Below are 20,823 nucleotides of genomic sequence, written 5' to 3' on the forward strand. Positions count from 1 at the left end.
CACCTCAATGTAGCCTTACCCTGCATTACCCAAAGTCATTTCCCCTGACTCAGGAACTTTCTCATGACCTAGGAACTGTGGGGACAGCTCTTAATCCAAACCCCACTATCCTGACAAAACAGAGCAAACTGAAGCCTTCCAGATGTTAGTGTATCCAACTCCCATCAGCTCTAGCCATGATGTCTATGAGAAATATAGTAGTCCAGCATCTGAATGGCCACATACAATGGCATTGCAGACTGGATGGGCCTTGAGTTTGACATATGTGGTTTACAGCAAGTATTTTCACCATTTTGCAAAACCATGGTATAATATGTGTAGCTGGGTGGCACAAAGTGTGGTCCTCATAGTTGCTCACTGGCAACTGTGGGCAGAGGGCCCTTACCACAAGAACCCAGTATCCATCAATGCATATTTTCTTGTTGTGTGCCTTCACTTGATAATTACTCTTTTAGTCAGACTTTTGCAGCTTGCTAAATCATTATTATGTGTGCTGTCCAGGCATTTTTGCTGTTTCAGTAGTGAGCATTGTCTAAATTGATTGCATGCTGTTTAAAAGCCAGGGCCACAGGTTGCTTATGTTTTCTACTGCTGAATTTCACATCTAATATTGTTGTTTATTTGTCATTTGTATGTAAAATCCTTTTGTATATACACCCTGCATTTAAGCATTTAAACATTAAGGTAAAGACGTAGAGTGATAGCCTTTACTTTCTGAATGTGAGCATAAAGTTGAAATTAATTGTGATTTAGAAGGGGAAGTTAACTGGATCAGACACAATTTCTGTTGAAATGTTGAATTTTCTAAGGTAAATATTTAGAGCTCTCAAATTTTAATTGTGGATGTGACTATTACCCTGGGTGTTTTTATTGATGTTTGTAGTTCTGTTGTAATAACATTCAGTCTTTATGGAGCAAGCACTTTTTGTGAGTCATTGAACTCTAATTGCTATGAACAAGCAACTTTTTTCTTATAAGTCTTTTGATTGTCCAGCTCAGTCCTGGGTATTGGGCCAAACTCCATGTTGCATAAGCATACAATTATAAATGTGGGTAGGATCTGACACTAGTTAGTGCCTCGCACTGGTAGGGAGACTGGACCTGGTACACAGGAGCATGAAGCTCTCAGAGAGTGGAGGCTTCTTGCCAGTAAGTCTGAATGCACCCACTGTGTTTTCTTAGAGGTAATCAAGTTCTTGGAAAGTGACCATATGGACCGGTTTTGTAGATTTTTATGCCAGGGTGTTCTCAGCAAGACCGTGTTTTTCATTCTGGCTCTGTCTTAAAGCAGCCACATGTTGCAACGTTTTTCTTTTGCCAGGTATCCTCTAAACCCTAAGTCATAAACCTTTGCTTCTGTGTTTTCCATCAACACTAGCTTCTCTTTCAGTATTTAAAATATCTATACACACACACAAACCTGAATATACTGTGCTAGACCTTCCTTTCCTTTCTGTTAGTCAGACTTTTTTTCTCAGCATTCCATTCATATGACTTATCTTGCCACTCTTCTCTTCTGCCACTCAGCCTCCTCCATAGATCATAAATAGCAACCCAGTGGCTATGCTTTCTATTATCCTAACACTGGCAAGGCACAGAGGTGAGAGGATTCTTAGGCGTTGTCCTTCCTTTTGCATTCCTTAGCCATGTGATTGGTTTAAAATTGCATTTAGTAATAGTTCTCCCATGAGATATCTAGAGAGCATCTTGATTCTTCAGTTAACATTTGTTGCCAGACCTGTTTGGTCTTGCTCTTTTTGGTCATGTTAGGATTGTTCAACATGGCCCAATTTTGCATTTCAGTTAGACATGCTGTACTTCTGTAAGGGAGAGCATCACTCATGGTTTAGGAAGCAAATTATAAAAGGAAAATGGATAAAACCACTACTGTCTTTTGCACTTAACTGTTAGAGAGGGCTTGTGTAATAATGAAGAAGTGGGCTCCCAGGCTCTGGGAGGCTGAGTCTCTTAGTGCCCTTGCTTTGCAATTTGGATCTTTAGTCTAAATTAAAGGTACCATATTTCTTCGAGCTGTGAATTGAATGTTCAAGGACCTCAAGATACATACAGATCTCAGTAGGGTGATGAGAAGGCCTACAAGGCATTTCATTTTGTTTCCTGTGTCAGGCACTGAAAACGAGCAATAGTGCTCAACAGATTTCATGTGTAGCTGTGTGTGTGTTGAACTTCATTCACACATCAGCATTATAGTGCTAAGATTCCACTTCAACTGCCATACCAACTTCCTATAGAGTACCAGGACTTTCCATTGAGGAGGGCCAATTAAAGTGCACCAGTGCCTCACTGAAGTATACACTCCAGGTATCCATAGGATGAAACTCCCTGGCTTTTAAGGTTTCACTTTAGGCCCCAGCTTAACACATTTTGCTACATAAATATCAGGAGGCCTGTGCTGGGTGATCAGCATATAATGTACACTGAAAGAAATGTTCAATGTTATACAGGGTGAGGCAGTATAACTTCCTTTTGTACAATTTGCGCCATTCAGTCATTTGAAGACGTAGCGGAGCGCTAGTGGTTTCGTTCGAGAGGCAGGAGTATAAAGTTTGGTCCTGACACAGTTCAGTCGCCATCATATGTTGGAACAGTGAGGAGCATGCTTTTGCTGTTGAGGCCTACTTTTCGAGCGGATTTGGAGTGGCTGGCCCGCTCTCCAGATTTGGCCCCTTGTGATTTTTTTCTATGGGATTTTTTGAAATCCCGTATTTATGTGAACCGTCCAAGGACCCTACAAGATTTGAAGATCAACATCCAGGAAGAAATTGCCAACATAACACCTGCTATGCTGGCAAGAGTCATGACAAACGCCAGAAATCTGTTTACTCAGTGTATGGAGAACGGGGGATGTCGCCTAGCTAACTTGGTCTTCAAAACTACGTAAAACAAAACTTTAGGTATGCACCTACATTATAAAAAAATAAAAATGTCTGATTCATACAATGGGTTTTATTAAGTTTTTGAAAAAAGGAAGTTATGCTGCCTCACCCTGTATAAGCATTTTAAATGTTATTGTCATATTAAATTAACTTCAAAGATAAATGTCATGGTTCAGATTACTCCAGATAGTTTTTCCTAAGTGTCATCTAGGTAAGAAACCCTAATTTTCCAAATTTAAACTTCTTACATGTTCTAAAAGATTTGTACTAGTCACACATACTGTATGGTGAAATTTAGTTCATTCATTCACCTCTGATTTGCTTTATGAACAGAAGGAGGTGAATATAGAGTACTAACTGCATGAGGCAAAGTGGGATTGTGCAGCCTTCCACAATGTTGCAGAACTATAAATCCCACCTTTCTTTCAATTTGGATGTGTTGGCTCAGGCTCCTGAGAGTTTAAGTGTGATAATATAGCATTCAGAGAGCTGTGAAATTTTCACTCCTGCTGTGAGGAGCCTCCCCTGAGAACATGCTGTTCTGCTGGAGCATCATCAGTATGTAGGCACAGATTGAATTATTCATTTACACCCACAATGAAGATAGGACGGAATTGAAGGAGGCAAAACCAGAGCAGTATATCATGCAGATGTGCAGTAGGTGGGTGGGGAGCTTTTTTGTGAACAGTTGTTTGGGCTCAGAGGAAGCTTTCTTTCTTTTTTCAGTTTAATGTCCCTCTGATGGTGCACAGATTGGGAATTTCTCATTTATGCTGTGGGTTGCTTACTTTTAAGGCACTTTCGGTTTAAAATAAATATTGAAGATACAGACCAAGTGAATTTACATTGACTTAGTCATTTTTCTGTTTTCTTCTCTTTAAATAGATATTTGATTTAATGGATGCTAAAGCGCGTGCAGATTGCATCAAAGAAATAGATCTTCTTAAGGTAAATGTTTACTTTGCTGAAGAGCTCTGTGAATTAGTTGGGCCTCCTTACTTGAAATGCTTGAGACCAGAAGTTTTTAGATTTCAGTGGATTCTGGAATACCTGTATTTGCATATACACAGTGAAGGAGGGATAGGGAGAAAGGGGATTAGTTACATGACCAATGCCCACTGTCCCCGTCCCGTCCCGTCCCGTCCCCCCCCCCCCCAGAAATCTGAATGGGGAAAGAGAAAAGGTGAAGGTGCATAGGATGCTGGTTACACAAATCCCCTGCAAAAATCACAATTTCCTCAAACTTTTTAAACAGAGGGCCACGTCACAGTCCCTCAAACTGTTGGAGAGCCAAATTATAATTTGAAAAAAAAATCATGAATGAATTCCTATGCACACTGCAACATATCTTATTTGTAGTCCAAATTGCTGGGAGTAGCAGTCCAGTAACATCTGGAGGACACAAATGCCTCACCCTAATACAGAGCATATATTGCTTTTAAATACAACCAAACAAGAACTTTTTATCCTTTACAGATTATTGTAGTTAAGAACCATGGAAGAATATACTTTTTTATTTGTAACCCATTGCATAGATTCATAACACCTTTAGGAGAGATCATAGTCAACAACAACAGCAACATAGATTTTATAGTGCAGTCAGTAGCATTCGGGTAGTATGGCAGATCCAGCAATCAACTTTGAGTAGATTTGCAACCAAGAAAAAACAGCAGTTTGTGTAATTGAGAAGTGCTAAAATGTTAACGTGAATCACTAATAAAATCCACCAGAGTATAGTATTCTTGAGCAATGCAAGAACTACACACACTGGGTTAAATTCACCTCTAAGTGTTTGTTTTTTAAAAAAAATAGATTTGTGTTAAGCACATCAAACCCCTTCTTCCCCAGACCTGGGTTTTATTTTTTATTTTATTTTTTGGACTTCCATATCTCTCATAGTGGAGTTTGGAGTGTGGCTGCTTCAGGTTGTCTTTTATACTGATAACAAGTTCAAATAGGTGCCATTACTATAGTTACTACAGGTAATGAGTGGAGGACAGAGGAGCCTCTTAAAGAAGTTACAGGTTTGTGAGACCCAGAAATCTTGCTTGTTTTTTGTAGGTGACCAAGTACTTATTTTCCACTATAATTTGCAAATAAATTCCTTAAAAATCAGACAATGTGATTTTCTGGATGCGTTTTCTCATGTTGTCCCTCATAGTTGAGCTCTACCGATGATGCCAATTACAGGCCTGTCTCATCTTTTAAAGTGGGAGAACTTGTACAATTGGTATCTGACTAAATACTCCCCCCCCCCCATTGTATGTGAAAGGGCGTCATAAGGAAGAGGGAGCAGACTTGTTTTCTGCTGCCCTTGAAACTAGGACTAGGAGCAATGGGTTCAAATTACAGGAAAGGAGATTCTACCTGAACATTGGGAAGAACTTCCTAACTGTGAGAGCTGTTCAACAGTGGAACTCTCTGCCTTGGAGTATGGTGGAAGCTCCTTCCCTGGAAACTTTTAAACAGAGGCTGGATGGCCATCTGTCAGGGATAATTTGTGCTTTTCCTGTATGGCAGGAGTTGGACTAGATGGCCCATGGGGTCTTTTCCAATTCTGTTATTCTGTGATTCTATAATCCTGATTCAGCAGGGGTTAAATCAAATAGCTACTAGAAGAACTAGTTTCAGACATTGGTGGCAATAATGGAATGAATATACTGTGAGATCTACTTTGACTCTCTCAGGCTTCTTAAATTCGAGATGAATTTGGGGTTTGACTAAATTGGTTTCTAATTTGTTCTAAAAGATGATATGCTTTAAAAACTATAGACAATAAATGCCCCCATGAGTATTGAGTTTAAATAGGTATGTATATTTCATATTTTAATATTTAATATTTTAATAGTTACCCTTTGTCACCATTTTATTGATGCTTAAAAGATGTGTAGCAAGTAATAAATGAAAATATCTGTTTGTTTTTGTAGCAACTGAATCATCCAAATGTAATCAAATACTATGCATCATTTATTGAAGACAATGAGCTAAATATAGTGCTGGAGTTAGCGGATGCTGGAGATCTTTCTAGAATGATCAAGGTATGCTGTATTTCTCCTAACAGATTTTTTAATGTGTTCTTTGTTTGAAGCTACTACAAACATTATTTTTCATATTTTATTGCTTTCTTTTTGAATCACATTATTTGGGTACTGTTTTAAATTTGGTTTGTCAAAGATTCTAAATAGAAATAATAGCTCCAGTCTTAGTCCAGGTTACAGATGTGTAAATCCTTCCCCAACTTGTCAGAATTGCACATGTGTAGCTGTCTGCCAAAGTTTGCACTTTATTTGCATAGGCAGTACACGAGTGGAAGGAAAAGTGGGTTGAGAGAAGAGCTCAGCTTTACACTCCAGATCTGGCATCATGCCACCCTTGTATATTCTGTTTGTAGTTCCATTATAAATGTTCTCTTTCAAGAGTTTTTTCCATGATGGTTGTAAAATTTTGCTAATAGCTGTTGAAGCTCAAGAATGTATTTGCTTTGAAGTTGTATATGCAAAGCAAACAAACAGCCCTCGGGGGCATATAAGGTTTTCCCCCAGAATACAAGATCTTTGCAGATCTTGGAATTGCTGCTTTCTTGGGCTGTTGTTCCCAGAATCCAACAATTTGCTGATAGTGCAACATGGAAATGACTTAAAGTGATATTTTGGATGATACTGAAAATATATATATTGGGGGATGGGGGACCTGAGGCTTGAAGGACATCTAAGAATTTTGGGAGACACAAAGTTGGAGTTGCTTGTAATGTGCCTCCTCTAAAAGGAGAAACACATATTATGGCCCAGAGCTTCAGAATCCTGAATCAAATTCTACCATCTCATTAAGCTGGTTTATTTGTCAACTGGCCTTCTTTTATATTCATGTAATGCAGATCTTAGATAGGCTACCTTATTTCCAATTTTGTCACTAATTTTGGTTATGAAAACTGGCATCTCACTATCTCTGTTTAAGGATTAGGAAAAAATGGGAATTGCTGGAGCTAGAATGAATATTTTTGGTCTTAGACCAAGAACCTGAGTGTCATAGTCTTGGAATGAAAAAAAGAAAGAAAGCTAGCTACCTTTTTCCATTACTGTTAATGGAGGCTTTCTAACAAATTAGTTAATCATTGTACTTTGGCCAGTACTCATAACACATTCCAGAGAGATTTCAATTCTCCAGGTATTCAAGGCATAGAGATCAATAGCTTAAACGTGCCCAAGAAGTTGAATAAATTGTGTCTTGAAAAAAGTATGAAACCATGAAACCTCCTTTTATTTTCAGTTAATCTCTGTAAGCCAAAATTTGGCATTATTATTTATTTAAAACTTTTATATCCCGATCTTCACAACCTCGGTAGAGGGACTCAGACCGGCTTTAAAAAAAAAACCTACTTTAAAAAAACTACTTGCCAAAAAACCCTCCAATATTTATGCTACTTCTTAATTGTTGTCATCAATGAAATAACTTATGCCAAAAGATATCTGTTTAAGATACTTTGACTTGGTTGCAACATACCATGTCCAGTGACCAACTCCTCCCGTATTTCAGCTATTTTTCTGGCTAAAAAACAGGTGATTCTCTTTCTCCCGTACAGCCTCACTGTGTGTGTAGGGTGACAGAGGGTTGAGGACATGCTCTCAGGAGAGGGAGATTATGGAGAGGTGGGGGGGGGGGAGAGAAGCCATCAGAAGCACCAGAACCCCCCACTCCACTTTTCCCTTCTATTCCCCTTCACAAGCCCTACCCCTTTAGTAAGGAAAGGAGGTGTGGCTTTTGGGGTATCTCCCTCCCCCATGCCTCCAGGGCAATCAAGGGAGGAGGAGGAAGAAGAGGGAAGAGGGAGTAGAAGGGAAAGGAAGAAGAGAGGGGAGGGAAGGAGGAAGATGGGAAGGAGGAAGAGGGAAAATAAAAAGAGAAGAAAGAGGAGAGGAAGAGGAGGGGAGAAGAAGAGCAGGAAGGCAAAGAGGAAGAGGAGGAGGAAGAAGCTAAGGAGATGAAATTCACCATGTACCCATAACTAACAATGCACATACATGAAATGAAACAACCAAGTCAGATAAGCCATTCTTTCCCACTTCAAGTTTTATTGCAATGTTTATTGCAGTCAAACCCATCATGTTTATTTATACCCTGCTTTTCTCTCAAACGAGGAGACTCAAAGTGGCTACTGAATGTCTGTGTTTCTCCAGCCCTCCTTCACAATCATCTCAATGCTGATGCTGCTCAAAAAAAAAAAAAAAAGACAAGAAGAAAAAAGAAAAGTGGAGAAAGGCCTCTGGGCAGGCCCGTAGCCAGGATTTTGTTTCCGGGGGGGGGGGGGGGGGGCTGAGTTTGGTTCGGGGGGGGGAGGCTGAGTCTGAGTGAAAGAGAGTCTACCCTAGCCAACCTTTTTGTATTGTTACCCCAATACCCCCATGCATATGGGATATAATGAGCATGGTGATCAGATCATGATATGAATAAACATAACCGTTTAAATAATGTACCAGTAAGACCTTCTCGCGGACCATCATGAGAATTTTGGGGGGGCTAAAGGCCCCCAAGCCCCCCCCCCCCCCCCGGCTACATGCCTGCCTCTGGACAGCCTTTGCAAAAAAAAAAAAAGGGGGGGGGGTGAAACAACTCAAAGAGTGTTGCTCTCGGTTTTGTTTAAGAGCACCCATTCCATGAACATTTGTTGGAGTAATATCATGCCACTAAAATGTGCATCTCACTACCTCTGAGGATGTTTGCCATAGATGCAGGGGAAACGTCAGGAGAGAATGCCTCTAGAACATGGCCATATATCCCGAAAAAACCTACAACAACCCAGTGATTCCGGCCATGAAAGCCTTCGACAATAAAATGTGCAAAATTTGTCAAAACTAAATCTCTTTTAAATTTATGGCTGACAGTTAGTTGGTTATCCTAATACCATGCAAGTGCTGTTTTTGAACACCACTATTGGATTTTTTAAAAAATTATTTCCAGTGTAAATCTTTTTCATATTAACTCATTCTGGTTTTTAATTCTATTAATAAAGTGTCTCTCAACAGTTGGGTAAAATAATAAAAGTTCATTCCTTTGAAGTAATCTTTGTCCTGTGCCATCAAAATATTGTTTTGTTTGGATCTTGGAATATTTATTTTGATTTCTACCAGACACTACTGGAAATTTATCTGCTTGCTTTGAAGAATATTCCTTGTCACAATGACAGGGTTAAGCTAAGATGGTGAAAAAATTTGCTACATTGATTGACAATGTCCTGTTAATATTTATAACCAAATTGTATATATTTTGCTTATGAATTAATAATTCTGTAGGTTTACATTTCCTACAACATAAAGGTTTTGTTTTCTTTTCTGAATATTTCTATTTGACATAACACTTATTAATATGAGGTCTCCCTCCCTTCCCACTTCTCTCTCCCTGTGGCAGATTTCATTATGGCCTATTGATGCCTTTATTTTACCTGGGGCTGTCAACTTTTAGCCAATTTAACACTCTTGCTTTAAACTATATAAAATAAGTATTCTTATATTTTTTTTTCTTTTTTGAGACTTTTTAATGAGAATAGCAGTTCCTCTTGAATACAAAATTCTTTATGTATTTGGAACTTTTTTGTATATGTTTTCAGAGTAATCAAATATTGTTTACTGTAATGCAATCAGACCTTGAATGCTTGTTCAGAGAGGTTATCTCTAGATACATCACATGTTAAATTATGTTTGTAATTAGCTTTTTGGTAATTTTAATGCAAGATAAAGAAATCCATAGGACAGGTTGGCTATGTTAAGCTTTGGATATTTCTTTCCTTCTCCTTTGTTATTGTTGAGTAGTTCATTCTGTCTTAGGTGTTGTATCTAATATAGTAAAATCAGATTGCTGTTTGAAGTTAATGACAACCTATCAAGTGATGATTAACTATGTATAAAGTGTCAAAACAGACCTACATTTTCATAGTTTTCATAGATGGAGTATACCCCCAATTCATTTCTAAATGGCGGTTTGAAGAGAAGGAATATGTTATTCAATGGAAAAAAAATGTGCTTCTCTATTTGTAGTGTCTTTGCCATATGATCTAGGAAAACTAGTAATTAAACTCAGGAACCAAGCTCTGAGAATCTAGTAAAGATGATGATGGTTTGCAGCTTACTTTTTCACTGGAGCATATGGTGAATCTTTAATATACTGTTGTGCCTTAAAGTCATTTCTAACTTACGGTGACCCTAAAGTGGTTCAGGATTTTCTTGGCAAGGTTTTTTCGGAGGGGGTTTGCCTTAGCCCCTTCCCTTTTTTTGGTTGATTTATGAGTCAGTTTCATTTTGGTGTAACGGCTATTTTCACGTATTTTAAAATTTTCTTAATACCACAGTTTAAACTAGAGTTGGTCCCAAACCACTAATAACAAAAAGAATTGTAATATTTGGAGGACCATTTCTGTTTAATTTCCGAAAACGAAAAGGTGAAGAGAGAGATGAAAAGACCAGTGAAACAGATTCAGAGAGAAAATACGTGAGGCAGGAGGATCTGCAGTATCTTTTTCTCTCCCCGGCATTTTTTCTTGGAAAGTTACCTCCTCCCCCAGAGAGGGCCCTGGGAGCTTCCTTTCCCAGTGGCACTAGCAGAGGGTGGCAATTGAAAAGTTCAGAGCATGATGGGAGTTGAAGTTTTTTTTCGCTCTGTGTGTCTCAGCCAGTAAAAAGCCTCGTTGTGTCCATCTTCTGATTGGTTGAGAATGGACACAAACAGCGACTACAATTCCCAAATGTTATGGTTAAAACTTAAAATAATTATAAAAAATCATAAATTGGTGAATTGCTTTGAAACTTAGTTGCCCTGCAGTTGTCAATGGGGTCTACAACTGAGGTAGGTTTCACGCAGATAGGCCTTAAAATGGCTGAGGATTGAGCCTTTAAAGTTTCCCATTGTAGCCAATGAGCCGAATCGGCTGAATGAAATGGAAGACACCCCTCCCCTTTCAGGTAACTTTCTGGTAAACAAAATGAGGGGTCAGATGAAAACCGACCCCAAAATGGGATGCCTTTTGGCCTGAAATCACATGCCTAGTTGAAACCATTTTTTTTCTGTATTCAGAGGAACATGCGGCTTTTGGAAACAATATAATAGAAGCCATGAATTTAAGTATATATATTTTGGTTGCACTTGGTGCATCTATTTGGAGCAAGGGTGGGCAACAGTAACAGATCCATTTCAGGTGTCAAAACTGGGTATTTTTAAAAAGTATCAATCAGTTCATGGAGGTCCTGAAACCTGTTTCAAATACAAATGCTTTGCTCCCAGGAGTCACAATTCACCCTCATTTTTTGTCCAGAAAAATGTCAATCTGGGGCCTTTGGAAGTGTAGATTTTGTGTTGTTTTAATGTATTGATTTATCTTGACTTTTATGATTTTTTGACTGATTTTAATTTATGAGGTATATAGTATTTGTATTTTTGTGTTCGTTGTGGCATTGAATTGTTGCCAACCTGGAAACCGCTCTGATATTCCACTCTTATCTCACCCGTTTGGGGTGAGATAGAGTGGGGTAAAAATACATCAAATAAATAAATAAAGGACCACTAAATCATCTAAGGGGCTTCACATAGTCCCAATTCTTTACCTTCAGGCATAATAACTTACAGCATACTGGAAAGCTGAACGCATTGTAAAAATACTTAACACACCCTTTTGATGAATTGAATTGTAAAGTGAGATCAGTGATTGTAAATACTCTGCCATTCTGGGAAGCCTTGCTATCAATTCTAGCTTTTTCTTGAAAAAAATCCTCAGGTGCTTAGGAAATGAGCAATGAGACCCTTATTCATCTGTATAGTAACCCAGAGGATCTTAATTTAGGCTCAATGTATGGTACAGCAGCTATTACCACAGCATAATGTAGGCTAGACATTGCTATTGTTAGATGGATTGGGAATTGGTTGACTGTCTGAATCCAAAGGGTTCCTACTCATCTTAGAGAGAGGTGATCAGTGCAGTGCTATGGGGTAATGTCCAGAGTCTAGTGCTATTTTTATCAATAACTTGGATGACTGAATAGAGGGCATGATTAGTAGATTTGCAAATGACACCAAATTGAGAGGGATAGCTAAGACCCCAGAAGACAGGATCAGAATCCAAAACAACCTTAGACAGCAAATGTCCCTACTCCTTTGCAGTGCTGCATGTCCTGTTATGTGGTGGAAGATCTGTTGCAAAATTTTCCATAATGCCCTGTTTCACATTGGTTCAATTATCTAACATGGTTTCGTATTAGGTCATTGACATTGCTCTGTCATTGTAAAGTTACACATCACAGTCTTACATATTTTAAAAATGTAACATGAACGCAGACATTAAAACTAACTTGTGGCCCTTCACCATCCCAGAAAGTGCCTCCATCTCTGTTGCATTTGCTCATCCTTGTGCTAAGCCCTTTGTCTTGATCATTGGATTTTGACGATATTGCGGTTTTTCAGTGGGAATGTGTCTCTGGTAGGATATCTTCTTTGTCCCACCATCACAGCTGTTTTGAATGGTTAATAGATATCTTTACTTTGATTTTCAGGATTATTGCATAGCTCACAAAAAAGGCTCGCTATGAGTATTTGCAGCTTAAATTCACTTTTGTCTGGCACAATGGCAGGATATAAATTAAAACAGCTCTTTTCTACCTTTCAAGTGAGAATGAGGCAGGTTTCAATCCACAGGAAACGTGATGTTGTTTGAAGGAGAACCAAAAAGCATGGAATGTGTTCAATACCTTGTTTGTATAAATCTACGTTGATGTCTAAGTGACATGCTACTTGCATGAATGTCTCAAATAATATGAAAAGTAGTCCTCATACAGTTTCATTGCGGCTACCTTGACAAGCTAAAGCATTGTTTGTTTGTTAAAGAAGAGTGTAAGATATTGCTGTTCAATAACATATCCAAGTTGGCTTACAAACATCAAATAAAATGCAAAAGCCAATGGAAATATTTAGTAATTTAAAGCATGATTAAAATGTCAATGTATTCTTTTTCAATGGGGAGAGAAACATAAATCAAGTGCTACAATCTCCGAATTGCTTAAATGACAAGAGCACTTGGGGGAGTGGGGAGGCAAGACCAGGTGATATAGCCTGATGATCTACATTGATCATGTGACCTGGAAGATTTACTGATACCTGAACAGCACAAGAGGAGTAAATAGTGTAACATCTTAGAAAGCCTTCATTGATGTGATAATAAGCTGCACTTGTACACTCATATAAGTTTGAGATAATAGTTCAGATGGTAACTCTGTGTATCTTTGGGTGATTTCTGGATGATTTTTCACCCCAAACCTAACAAAAACCATTCACATTCATGACTAGTTATCTTCCTCCCTAGAAATTTCCCACAGTCAGAGATAACTGAAAGTTTTGTCACATTTTCAGTGACCAAAGTAAGGTAGTATAGCCCATGTCAGAGGCCATAGGGATTAAAATTGGTTCCCATCTGTTGCATTAAGTGGTCCACATAATGTATAGATGTCTACTAAAAAGGAAAGCTCTTGGTAACTGCATCATGATTTTGGAACCAGATGCAGCTTCACCTCACACCTCGGGCAAAATCTGCCTCCTTTATAATTCTCTCCAGGGTTTTTCTTTGGTAACTTCCATTGGAATTCATTCATTTCAATAAGATTTGCTATTATCCAGTTTTCTGTTTCCACAATCATTTCAGGAATGTATCCCGCGTGGATACTGCAATTGTACGATATGTGCATGGAAAATAGTACTTTCTGAAATGTGGGAGAAGCCAGCCATAAATTGGGACAAAACTGCATTTCTAAGAATATTTTATTTGTTAAACCTAGATTTTTTTACTGAAACTTTTTTAAAAATCTTTTTTTTAGATTTTCTACAACAAAAATACACTTCCTTCTATTGAGAACTAAAAAATTCTTTTGATATGTACCATCTACTGTTTATCAAGACACTATGTACATTTTATATGTATATGACATTCTGTCACCTTTCTCCTCTGAGCTTTTCTGTGTATTAGATTTTAAAAGTTGTTCTCGATCTTTTAAACAATATTTTTCCAGCAGTACACCAAGCAACACGAACACTAGGTGTATTAATTATAGAACAAAGCCTCAAGTTAATATATTTTTTATTAAGTATCTTCCTAAAGGAAATAAAAATAATACTTTGAACTTACTACATCTGTGCTTGCTGTTAAGAGTTTTGAAGCTACCTGTAATACCTATTTTGTGGCGGGAGGAGGGGTTGTAAGTAATGTTTATTTTATTTAATCTTAACTTTAAAAATCATAGAATTATAGAGTCTGAAGAGAGCAGAGGGGCCATCCAGTCCAACCTCATTCTGCCAGCAGGAATCCACAAAGTACTTTTGACAGATGGCCATCCAGCCTATTTTTCAAAATCTCCAGAGAAGGAGACTCCACCACACTTGGAGGTGGCATGTTCCACTGCTCTAGAGAAAATTTTCCTAATGTTTAGATGGAATCTTTTTTACTGGAGTTTGACTCCATTGCTCCATGTCCAAGCCTCTGGAACAGAAGAAAACAGGCCGTGCCATCTTGAATATGACATTTCAATTACTTAAATATGGTTATCATGTCACCTTTTAACCTCTTCTTCTCTAGGCTAAACATACCTAGTTCAATGTATTGTCGAAGGCTTTCATGGCTGGAATCACTAGGTTCTTGTGGGTTTTTTCGGGCTATAGAGCCATGTTCTAGAGGCATGTCTCCTGACGTTTCGCCTGCATCTATGGCAAGCATCCTCAGAGGTTGAGAAGGTCTGTTGGAAGTAGGAAAAATGGGTTTATATATCTGTGGAATGGCTGGGGTGGGGCAAGGAGCTCTTCCCTGCTGCAGTTAGGTGTGAATGTTTAGCTGATCACCTTCATTAGCATTTGAAGGCCTGCCTGAGTCTGGGAAAATCTGTTGCTGGGAGGTGTTAATCTGTGCCTGGTTTTTTCCTCTCTGTTGTTCAGCTGTTATAACTTTAGAGTTTTTTAATACTGGTAGCCAGATTTTGTTCATTTTCATGGTCTCTTCCTTTCTGTTGAAATTGTCCACATGTTTGTGGATTTCAATGGCTTCTCTGTGTAGTCTGACATGGTGGTTGTTGGTGTGGTCCAGCATTTCTGTGTTCTCAAATAATATGCTGTGTTCAGGCTGGTTCATCAGGTGCTCTGCTATGGCTGACTTCTCTGGCTGAAGTAGTCTGCAGTGCCTTTCATGTTCCTTGATGCGTGTCTGGGCGCTGCGTTTGGTGGTCCCTATGTAGACTTGTCCACAGCTGCATGGTATACGGTAGACTTCTGCAGAGGTGAGAGGATACCTCTTGTCCTTTGCTGAACGTAGCATTTGTTGGATTTTCTTGGTGGGTTTGTAGATTGTTTGTATGTTGTGTTTCCTCATCAGCTTCCCTATGCGATCAGTGGTTCCCTTGATGTATGGCAGGAACACTTTTCCTCTGGGTGGATCTTCATCTTTACTCTCGTGGCTTGTTCTTGGTCATGCAGCTCTTCTGATGTCTGAGGCGGAGTATCCATTGGCCTGGAGAGCCCAGTTGAGGTGGTTCAGTTCATCTTGGAGGAGGTGGGGTTCGCAGATTCTTTTTGCACGGTCTGCCAAGGCTTTAATGGTGCTTCTTTTTTGACTTGGGTGATGGTTGGAGTTTTTATGTAGATATCTATCTGTGTGTGTGGGTTTTCTGTAGACGGTGTGACCCAATTGTTGATCTGGTTTGCGGATGACTAGGACATCTAGAAAAGGCAGTCTTCCTTCATTTTCTTTTTCCATGGTGAACTGGATGTTTGGGTGGATGCTGTTAAGATGGTCCAGGAACCTGTTGAGTTCTTCTTCTCCATGGCTCCAAATGGTGAAGGTGTCATCCACATACCTAGTTCCCTTAACCACTCCTTATAGAGCATGGTCTCCAGACCTTTTACCATTTTGGTTGTTCTTTTTTGAACAAGTTTGGCTTGTCAATATCCTTTTTAAATTGGACACAAGTCTTACTAAAGCAAAATAGACTCTCTACCCCTGTCGATGCAGCTGAAATTTGCATTGACCGTTTAAGATACTGCATCACACTGGTGATTCATGTTCAGCTTGTGGGCTGCTAAGAGTCCTATACCTGTTTCACATAGACCAGCTATCATCCATTCTGTATCTGTACCTTTTATTTTATTTTCTGCCTAATATTTCTCCAAATTTTGTTAGTTTTGGCCAATATAACTGTTCTGTTAAGATTATTTTGAATTCGGATCCTCTCTGTCCCTGGTGTGTTAGCTACTTCATTTTTTTATTATTTATTTACTTCATTTATGTACCACTTTTCTCAGCCCTCAGGCGACTCAAAGCGGTTAGCAACAGCAAAATTCAATGCAAAAACATCACAAAACGAATATGCGACAGTTAAAAACAGTAGCATCATCAATGATTAAACATCAATATAACAATCATTAGCGTCTCATCTTACTGATGAGACGCTAATGATTGTTATATTGATGTTTAATCAGAATCCAATTTCATCATCCATTATTCCGTATTCCTATATTCAATTACACTGCTTAATCGAATGCTTGTTTGAACAGCCAGGTCTTCACTTTCCTCCGAAACGCCAACAGGGAGGGGGCCGATCTGATATCTGCAGGAAGGGCGTTCCACAGTCAAGGGGCCACCACTGAGAAGGCCCTGTCTCTCGTCCCCGCCAGGCGCGCCTGTGATGCAGGCGGGACCGAGAGCAGGGCCTCCCCAGATGAGCTATCCCTCAATTTGATAAGCATGACCTCTATTCCATCAACTGAGTCCTTTATAAAGATGCCAAATAGCACTGGGCTCAGGACAGAATCCTGTCACTTCTTTAAGGATTTTCCTCCCACTGTTGAATGCTTGTACTACTTTCCATTTTTTTCTACAACTTGGATTATTATCTTCTGCACCTGATCATGACCTTCTGGCCTCAAGAATACTGCCTCTTTAATTTTGCTTTACTCTGTGACTGGTGGAAATACATGTATTGTGAATGTTGTTCCCAGGCAGCAGATTCCCTGTTGTGGAACTACATCCTCCAGCATTCCTCCCTCATATGCTGTGCTGGTTAGGACTAATGAGAATTGAAATCCAACAGTATCTCTTTCCAGCCCTGTTCTAATTTTTACACAGGGGCAAAAATATTGAAACTAACAAATAACCAACATTATTGAGAGTCAACATGGTCTCAATGTCAGACTAAGACTCTTGAAGTCTAAGGTTCATATTCCCACTCAGCTTTGAAGAGGTCACAGAGTTACCTTTAGCAGGTCACACAGTTTCATGGTCTTTAATGTTTCTCCATCAGATGCATGAATCATTGGCAAATTGGACAGGCCATGCTGTCTTGGCTTTAAGCCTGGCTACTGCAGTTTCTCATTTGTGATTTCTTACAAAAGTGTGGGGGAATCGTGTGACCTTCCAAATGTTGTGGGACTGAAATGCCCAGCACTTTGCCTGTGCCCATAAGGACTCTTGGAAACTACATCAAGCTATATCTGGGTAGCTGTTAAATTCCTACTCCTCTACAGCAAAATCCCATTCATTTTCACGTAACTCTCAACTTGCATAAAACATACTACAGGAAAAAAGCAAAAATATTCATAATATAGTATAGTATATTATGACTATTTTTGGATAAGTAGGTATTGAATATTTCGGTACAACAAACTGTGTATAAGGAGTTTTCATCAGCAGGTGAAGTTTGTTTAAAAGTTCATTGTTAAAATGAACTCAAAAAGATTTTAAAAACAAAGAGGCGTGCTTTTATATTCATATACTTGAAGTTGCATATTTATTTTTAAATGAAAAGAAACCTGGTCTCTGTCTTCTTGTTGACATCAAACAATCCTCTGATATGTAAATTCCAGCTATGGGAAGAACAGATAGCACAGGATGTGTTTGGATTGAATCCAGGTCTGAGTGAAGACAGCATTTAAGGATTTGAAATTCAAACATTGTCTCTTTATAAAAAGAAGAGAAAAATGCTTTGAGAAAATGATCTATCTATATATCTACCTGTCTATCAATTTTCTTTCTTTATATTAAAATGCATTTCAATATAATTTACTCTTTTTTGGGTGTGTCTCTTGGTCTTATGCGCAGAACAGACACAGTATTGTCTTCCTCTTACTGTAAGTGCAGTAAAGAAAGGAGCAATAACCCAATTTCAGCCCCATGTCACCCATCTCACATCCTCTGGTGAAAACATTCCTCTTTTACTTCTTAGTGAGGTTAAACATTATAAGCATACATACCCCAGTTAAATAAGCCTGTGACAAAGACTCACTTTTACAAAGTCTTATTGAAGCTCCCTATCCAGTCCAGCCCACTTCCTCTGTCTAGAAGTTTTTGTTCTGTTTTGTTTTTCACTATTGATTTCTATTTTGATGGTGAAGTAAGGCTGGTGAGATGCAGACTGTTAATGCTGTGTTGTAGCAGTGTAAGCAATGCAATATGACTTGACCTGGCAAGGAATGGCATTCTAATCTTGGGGCCTTTACACACAGCCATATAACTGAGAATATTAAGGCAGATAATCCACAATATATGCTTTGAACTGGGTTATCTGAGTTCACACTGCCATATAACCCAGTTCAATGTTGATTTTATACAACTGTGTGGAAGAGGCCTTGGTGATCCCACTGTAGTTGTGTGTGGAACAGGTAAAGTGAACACCAGCTTCTGGAATCACTAACTTGAGCATATGTGAAGAGCATATTAGCTACCCTTGCATTTTAAAAAAGGATTGATGTTTTATCATAAAAATCTTTCACTATCAAAATAGAAATAATAAGAAAAGCCATGAGATGCTAGATGCTGTTGAAAGAAGTGGAGATATTGGAAGAAGAAAAATAATCTCAAGATGCATTTTGAAGAAACATTTAAGTGGGCTATAGAATATTGAAAATATGTTTATTTACTTATAGAAGGCTTAGTCTGCTTGTTTCATGTGGTGCATAATGTTGATTTTGAATAAGAGCTTTGCTGGAACATATCAAAATGTTCTTTTTGGTGGTGCTATTTCTTCTCTGGAAGCAAAGATTCTGTTAAAGAAGTAAAGCCCACAAATTCATCTACTTTGTTAACCAAGGTATACCTATATATCAGTACAACATCAAGGCTAACAAGTTTCCATCTTCAATTTGCTTAAGAAGGAGGTAGATGTGTGGCAAGAAATGTGCTCGTAACGATAATCTTGTGGCGAATTCTTGGTTGGAATTTCGGTCAAACATGACCTCGATGATTCTGATCATTTTGATAAAAACTGAATCATTAGCTCCCACTAGAGTGATGTTATTGAGAATTTGGTTAAGTCAGCAGTTACATTACATCCAGTGATTCCATGGTCCTGCTCCAGTTGGAACTCATAGTGAATTTGGGCTTTATAATGTTATCAACGTGCAATGTTTCTCCACTCATAGATGCACAAATTAACAGAGCTCTCTTTCATTTTAAAGCATTTTAAGAAGCAGAAGAGGTTGATTCCTGAAAGGACAGTTTGGAAGTACTTTGTTCAGCTGTGCAGTGCCTTGGAGCATATGCATTCACGGCGGGTCATGCATAGAGGTAACTTAACTGCATGCAAATAAACTAATGCAATTCAAATATAGGGGCAAAACATGATTTATTCCAAAAGTAAGTCATTTATGTATTTCCATAGGGGCTCCCTCCCTGTTCCAAAAATAACTACTCCATATAGCTGTGTGCATATTGGTAGCATTCCTTTTGTCGGAATCACAGACGTCTTAAAGGACCAGACTCAGAGTTAGTTCCAAAACAGAGTTTGTTGAAGTAAAGGAAAAAGACTCAGAGACACTTAACTCAATGCCTCTGGTCAAAACTCAAAGGTAAAATCAGTCCTGGTTCAAAAGGTAAACAAAAGTATAATCCGGATTAACCGGACAAAAGAACTGAATCAAACACAGTACTCCGAAGTCACACAAAGAAGACACAGCATGCAAATGGTAAACAAGAGCAGAGAAGCCGTAGGGAAGAAAGCGTAGCCAAGCGAAGTCAGGGTCGTAGCAAGAGAAATCCGAAGTAGCGAAGTTCCAAAGTCCACAGAAGCAGCGTCGTAGTCAAGCCGGTCCAAGGTCAAGGAAGGGGAAAATCCACACTCACGAGAATCCAATCCGAGTCGAAAGCACACACAAACAGGAACAGCAACCTACAGATCCCAAACCCAATGCCGAACATGAAACAGGCAGCGACAAGTCCACACAGTACCCAATGCACGAACGTATACCAACACCTTGCCTTCTGCAAAGATCCCCCATTCCTGAACCCACTTTTATTACACATCATCAGAAGATGAACTGACCACCACCCCATGACTATCCCTTGTAGCTGCTCCCAACTCTTCACGTGAAGTCCTACGCCCATCCCTCCATCTTCTCCATCTCCTGTCAAGACTTAGATCCCCCCAAAACTCAGCTGTATTCCCCAATTGCTAGTCTTCACTTCCAGATAATCCCATAAATGTATCACTAGATGTTGGCTCCGCACAAATAGCTTGCACTTCCTTTACCTTAGTCCAATCCACAGTGTCATCCCCGTTTTCCCCACTCTGTGTCCCATCATCCCTAGAGAAACCCTCAAATGATTCCTCATCTGTAGGTGCCGTAAGTATGTCCTGAATCCTCTGCCTTTGCCGCTCCTCATCCGATTCCTGCTCCCGAGTAACCCTCTTTCTTCCTCTATTCCCATCCATTGTGTCTCCCTCCTCTCCTTCACTCACTGACCCTTCATCCCCAGAGAACCCCTTAAATGAGTCCTCATCTGTAGGTGCCATAAGTATATCCCGAATCCTTTTCCTCTGTTGTTCCTCATCAGACTCCTGCTCACGAGTAACCTCTTTTCCCCTTTTTGCACCCATACTACTGCTTGCAACATTACTTACAGGCTCTACTACAACACCTTTCC

The 20,823-nt window shown here is 39.1% G+C and overlaps 1 protein-coding gene across 1 annotated transcript in view; it reads left to right on the plus strand.

Moving 5' to 3' along the window:
• The window catches only part of NEK7 (NIMA related kinase 7), an 80,100-nt gene that overhangs the window by 23,970 nt on the left and 35,307 nt on the right, over positions 1-20,823 (plus strand). Inside the window, exons 4-6 of the mRNA XM_060774566.2 lie at positions 3,783-3,845; positions 5,825-5,935; positions 19,359-19,467. Of these exons, the coding sequence (XP_060630549.1) occupies positions 3,783-3,845; positions 5,825-5,935; positions 19,359-19,467 (283 nt within the window). The remainder of the gene's footprint in view (positions 1-3,782; positions 3,846-5,824; positions 5,936-19,358; positions 19,468-20,823) is intronic.

Source organism: Anolis sagrei, chromosome 4 (genome assembly GCF_037176765.1).
Source record: "Anolis sagrei isolate rAnoSag1 chromosome 4, rAnoSag1.mat, whole genome shotgun sequence".
In the NCBI taxonomy this organism is placed as follows: Eukaryota; Metazoa; Chordata; class Lepidosauria; order Squamata; family Dactyloidae; genus Anolis; species Anolis sagrei.